At 36.2% G+C, this 6,527-nt stretch overlaps 1 protein-coding gene across 1 annotated transcript; it reads right to left on the bottom strand.

Moving 5' to 3' along the window:
• Nucleotides 1–723: 723 nt before the first annotated feature.
• On the bottom strand, nt 724–2,353 carry LOC133532796 (uncharacterized). Its single transcript, XM_061871647.1, has 2 exons — nt 2,122–2,353; nt 724–1,719 (listed from the first exon to the last, which is right to left on the bottom strand). Exons 1-2 carry the CDS (start codon nt 2,147–2,149, stop codon nt 920–922), a joined length of 828 nt encoding a protein of 275 aa, XP_061727631.1. The 5' UTR covers nt 2,150–2,353; the 3' UTR covers nt 724–919.
• Between the last annotated feature and the right edge of the window lie 4,174 nt (nt 2,354–6,527).

Raw genomic sequence — 6,527 nt, forward strand, 5'->3', positions numbered from 1 at the left:
AGTCATTTATATAAGCAAGGAATAGGAGACAACCAGTTACACTTCCCTGTGGGATTGAACATCTTACATGTCGCATTTTTGAGGTTACGGTTTTTGTTTCTCCCGAGTTTTTATAGTACCAGTTGATTTGTACACATTGTTGCCGATTTTGTAGATATGTTTGAAACCATCTATATGCGCTACCTCGGATCCCCATGCCATATAATTTTCGCAACAGAATATCATGTGATACGCGGTCATAGGCTTTTGACATGTCCAGAAGTAACATTACATATGGTGCTACTTTCCCGCACCCGTGCGGGAATGAGCACTTTCCGTGCATATGTCGAATCTTTAAAGAGCCATATGTACTGTAAAATGTTGTACGATACACGTGCGATTAGATAATTTACAACTCGTGTCGATTCAAAACACTCCCTTTGGTCGTGTTTTAATTAATCACCACTCGTTGCGAATTTACTATTTTCTGCACTTGTATCGTAAATGAAATTTTTTTTCTACATTTTATTCCACAAATTTATCGGAGTAATTGCTAAGTACATCCATACCAAATTGGAGCTTACTAGTATAATACCCCTGCCACACGCTGCAACATTTTTTACGTCCATTGCGTTGCACAGGCAAACAACCTAGTGCTAGCTGTCGCCAGAGAGAGCAATATCGGTGAACATCGCAGTAGCACGAAAAGGATAGCGAGGAGCAGCGTGAGGAGCATAGTGTGGCGGGGGTATAACAGACACGGCGAAACCATAAGGGTTGACTACGGAGTACGGAACTCTAAGAAAAGAGGATATTTATGGATTCTAGTGTCTGTTGTCTTTTTGGCCATTTTTTTTAATTGCTGTGTTTCTAAATACTAGAATAATCGCAGTCCCACGTGGGAAACAAGAATAATCGGAAAAAATGCATATTACACCAGTTACAAAAACACCTTTTCAGGTCCATCAAGATTTTCCATATTAGCCAGCTGTTCATTATATTCTTTATAATCTGGATGGTCTTCTAAAACAAATTGTTTGTCTCCTTCTGTCCTTGTTGTTTTGGTTAAGTTTTCGTCTTTTTCTCCTGATTTACTTTCATTCCCAAGCCCGTCACTAGTATCACTTTCATCTTTAGGTGGATGCTTCGGAGACTTTTTATTCCAAGAAATAGTTTGTTCAATACCAAATGGATTCATAAAGTTTTCATTACGGTGTTTGACATATTCATGGAAACTTAAAGGTTCATCTTGTGCAATTTTGTTATGACTATGCGGATTAGTTTCTTTGCTAATCTTCATTTCATAGTCATCTCTAACACTTCCTCCGATTTGGTCAGTATTCACATATTCCTCGTTTTCGTTCTGCGAAGTAGCCTTGGAATGTTTATTCTTTAAATGTTTATACCTCAATTTTAAACCATCTAAGGGTAAGTGTGCTTTCTTTAAAACAGCATCCACGTCAATTTTACCATGTTTATGGCTATGTTTATGCGTTAGTCTCGATTTAAGAGCAGGATTCGTTCGACTACGGTATATTTCATCATCCGGAACAAATTTTCCAATAACAGTTGTTTTCTGGAAGTCATTAAGCTTTCTCACCGCTCTATCTGCTATTCTGTCAGCAAGCTCATCGAATTTATCAGCCTGTAGTATTTTTCCCAAGAATTTATTAACTTCTCTTTTATCAGATTGATTAATATGGTCGATAGACTCGCAAAATATCGTTTTTACGCCACATACTGCAAAGGAAACTTTAGTTATTTATTATTTGAAACTAAGTTTTAAAACTTTGAAATAGAATAGAATAATGATTTATTGCCACTCATCGTACGCATAGAAGACTGTAAAACAGAAAAAATAGGGTTTTTAAAACTAATCAAGAAAATAAGAGACAGTGTGACAAAAGGGATGATCTAAGCATTTGCTGTGGAGTGGTGTAGACTAATAGCAGCCAAAGCGCTGGTTTCTAGTTCACCCTCAATGACTATTAAATCTACTAATAAGATAAGCGGGTGTTCTAATTATGATTAAGGCAGATATGAAGAAAAAAAATATAGCAATAAAGAAGAAAAATAAAATACCTATAGGTAAACACTACTAGCTGGGTCAAGATAAATTAAGGTATTCCAAGCTGTACTTACGAAAAATCACTTTTAGAAACCACAACATGATTGCATTGTATAATAAAAACTCTGCCAGGCACTTTTTATTATAGGTATAATAAATTTTATTTAACTACAAGTTTCTGTTTTATGTTATTCAATCTGCGTCGAAGCATAAACAAGTTTACGGTCAGCGATGGAGTATACGAGTATTACATTCATTCATATTTTATAGTAATAAATTTAATAAGATCACATGAATCTTTAAGAGGACTTTTCATATACTTATAAGTCTTTAAAGAACAAATTTTAGCCTAGTATTACCTTGATATTAGATTAATAATATATAAACGGTTGACCATATATGTATGTATGTATATACTTTATTGTACATAGAAATAAAAACACGAAAAACACAGTTACAGAGTAAATTAAATACAACAAAGGCGAACTTATCCCTGTATGGGATCTCTTCCAGTTAACCTTTGAGGAAATGATTAAAACAGAAGTAACGCTGAATGAATGACAAACACAAACAAAAGTGTACATTCACTGAAATTTATGAAATGCACGTTTTGAATACACATTGATACAATTATACATAGATAGAAAAATAACCATAAAATAATGCATATATATATTACATAAATAAAAATAAATAAATATTCAATATATAATATAAATAGATATGAGTTTGAACCAGAAAAGTAAAGGAAATTAAAAAAGTAGAAGTACTCAATGGAACTAGGAAGTCGTAACCAAAGTATCGGAAAGCCAAAATTTTTTAAGCCATATATTACTGACCGTAGCTTTAGCAAATTAGATTAATAATATATAAACGATTGACCATATATTACTGACCGTAGCGTTAGCAAAGGTCTCCGTTTTGGCTCGATCATTTTGGCTTTAGTATGTCCGGATGTTCTCCTCGTCGCCATTCTTAACCGATTCTCGTGAAATTTTGTGACCAGAATCTATGATTAAATAGATTTTTTTGCCGATCCAGTTTTTGGATTTTTTTTCAAAATGCAGAAGTCGGCATAAAGTACTTAAACGCCAATAGCATCTATGGTACTTAAGACTATTGTGGTTCACTGTGATAACGACTCAACGAACTAAGTATTTTTCACTTTTACATTTTCTAATAGGGCTTAACGCGAGGTTTACAGCTCAAAGAGCAACTAGTTAAACCAGGGGTCTCCAAACTTTTTTACCTGAGGGCCATATATTGCACCTCAAACACTTACGCGTGGGCCACTATAGTTGCTGTTAGGAACAGTTCCACTCTCAATGAATGCTGAACCCCTGGAGTCTGGGATACATTTGGCAACCTCCCGTGGGCTGTCGTATAGGGTGTCCGCAGGCCGGATTGTGACGCCTCGCGGGCCGTATTTGGCCCGCGGGCCGAGGTTTGGAGACCCCTGAGTTAAACTATTTGTACCAAATAACCTTGACTTGCTGGAGCTACGAAAAAACGACAGTATTCTTTAGTAGTGAACAAGTGAAGTGAGATCAAAATGGAATTCAACAAGTTTACGACTCTCTGAGATAGTGTCGATTAGATCTATGTCTGGATCGTAAGGGCCCTCCACACTCGTGCGCGAATCAAGGCGCGAAGCCGCGAACGCGAGTGTGGAGGGCCCTCGCGTCGATTTCGCAGATTGTTCACGCCTTCGCGCTTTATTCCCCGTTTTTTGTCGGTATTTGGCCTGCGTCAAAGGAGACGCAAAGCGCGAATTTGCAAGACTCCACACTCGCGATCATAGTCTGGAGGGGGCTACTGACCGGATGCGCGTGAATCGCGGCGCGACTTCGCGGAGCGAACATACCGCGACGTTGACGTAGACTCCACACTCGCACAACTTCACGGCGATTTCGCAGTTTGGTTCGCGGCAAGATGGCGCCGAAGCGTCAGCTGATCGGATTTGGTTTGCGGCAAGGTACTGATTCAAACAGGGAATTGTTAAATTGATTTATGGTTGATCAAGTTCGCACCCAGTATAACTAAGTAGCCGCCATAGAAGGTTATGATAGTTCAGATTAACTGACTCGTGAGCGAATCGCGGCAAAAAGCGATCGCGAGTGTGGAGTCTTACAAGTTTGCGCTTCGCCTCTCCTTTGACGCGGGCCAAATACCGACAAAAAACGGGGAATAAGGCGCGAAGGCGTGAACAATCTGCGAAATCGACGCGAGGGCCCTCCACACTCGCGTTCGCGGCTTCGCGCCTCACTTCGCGCACTTTGGAGGGCCCTTAAGGAATCTTGATAAAACACACCCACTTTGTCAGTAGAAAAAGGCGAAGAATTGAAATTTTCTATGAGAATTCGTCTTTTCCATAGACATACAATATAACGTCTTTTCGCACCTACATTTTTTAAACTTGTCATTTTTTTAAAGTGTGCTAGAGTGTAACAGTACAAAATATTAACAATATAAAATTTATTTAATACACAATGCTAAAACTATTATTTTTTACTTTAATAAATCAAAATCTCCTGAATCGTAAAAGTTACTTAGTGTTTACAACACTATGTCACCATAGACGAAAGAATGGACTTGGAATAGACAAACAGATTTCCGTGATTTCCGGTCTGATTAAAAAACTTTTTGCATTTCGCTCGTAGATGGTTCATACAAAAACGATATTTTTGAAGTTTCATGTTAAAATTACTTATATATTAGTTAAGTTAATCTTAAGATAATAAGTCATGTCTGCGCCAGCTTTACGTCAACCAAAATTCCTGAATATAGTCCAAAAACCCACAGTGAATGTGCAATGTTTTTCAGATGATCAAAGTGTGATATTGACTCTAAAAGACAGTAGAAAACTTGTAATATCTTCAGACTCCTACCACGGGATTCTGATGGCTGCCAATATGTATAAATGTGTATTTTGTGCCGCTGAAATGGAACTTGATAATAAGTTAAAGGACGCTCACAAAAATCTTATGACACATAAAAAGTGTATAGAAAGCTACCCACATTTGGAGGATTTCTCTGAAAACTTGATAAGAAAGGTAATCAATATAATTAAATTAAAAGCTTAGTGGAAAAACTACATTTTCGTCATCCCCATTTTCCTCCCTGGATATTACTTTATGGAAAAGATTTTTACATTATTTCTTGTATATTAACCGTAGCTATGCCCCTACTTTTGATTTTTAACGATTTCATTATACGTATAAGAGCTAGGAGCGAACAATTTCTACGCAATTTTTTTAAAAGCACTCATAATTATAAAAGAATCAAACGAAACAATCCCTCCTAGCAGTGAAGAAAAACCTCTTTTAGGAATATATTGGGAGCGGCTCTAAAGTGATGCCAGAGACAGCACCCACAGGCTATGGTGCCCTCCTATGCGTCTTGTAGAAGAGCCCTTGAGGCCTACTTGCAGAATAATTTATTTTTTTTTAATTTAGAATGCAGCGAGTTATTTGCCCTCTGTCCATTTTTATGTAAGAAAAATCCATGTCTTTTTGTCATGTTTCAGCTCAGTAATAACAGCTTTTACTGCTCACTATGCAATGTGGTAATGATGTCCTCTGCAGCTACTCGCCACGTCAGCACGGAGACACATAAGGAGCAGCTGGAGAAGGCAGAGATCAAAGCTACATCTTATACACCTTTTTAGGAACTTTTATATAATTGCTGATAGGTAGCAGAACCAGTATTTTAAAAAAAACCTGTTAATATGGACACCCCACAAAATGAACACGCATATGTGATCTTAGCAGTGAATGTGTTAATATTTTCCTAAACTGTTATATTAATTTAAAAAATCAGTTCATTGATTGATGTAGATGTATAATTACTAAGTTATGCGTGTTTCAATATGTTCAACAAAATTGTTTCTATAGTACATTTCTATTACTGGTTACCACAAACAGAAACAAAAGTTTTTTTGATGATTGTGTCTGAATATTTTATTTCCAACTAAAATCAAATCAATTCAAATCTCATGTTTACATTACTGCCATTGGGCAATAATGTAATAAAACCTAAATTGTAAAGTGTGAACTTCTGTTCATAATATGTATAAAAAATTGTATGAAAAAGTATACTTTAATCAATCAATGTACTTAACCTTTTGAATGCCTTGTCCCATATAAGTCCCAGACAATGCAGATTGCAATTTATAATTTCAACGACATTAATTCAATTGCAAAAAGTTTGACAAAGGTATATACAAAAGGTTAATCAACAATGCAATATGAAACCTTGTTATTTTTGTTGTTAAAATAGTGTACTGACAATTTAAATGTAGAATTTGTTACAAAGTATTATGATCTCGGGGTTTTTTGTGCGGGAATGTTTTACACTAGTCAAAAAATAGATAAAAACTGTAAAAACTGATACTTTTTTAACATTTCTAAGCACATTTGGAGCTTATCACCTATGTTTAATTCATAGTTTAACAATTATTTTACCATAAACAAAGTTATAG

Source organism: Cydia pomonella, chromosome 27, assembly GCF_033807575.1.
Source record: "Cydia pomonella isolate Wapato2018A chromosome 27, ilCydPomo1, whole genome shotgun sequence".
Classification (NCBI taxonomy): Eukaryota; Metazoa; Arthropoda; class Insecta; order Lepidoptera; family Tortricidae; genus Cydia; species Cydia pomonella.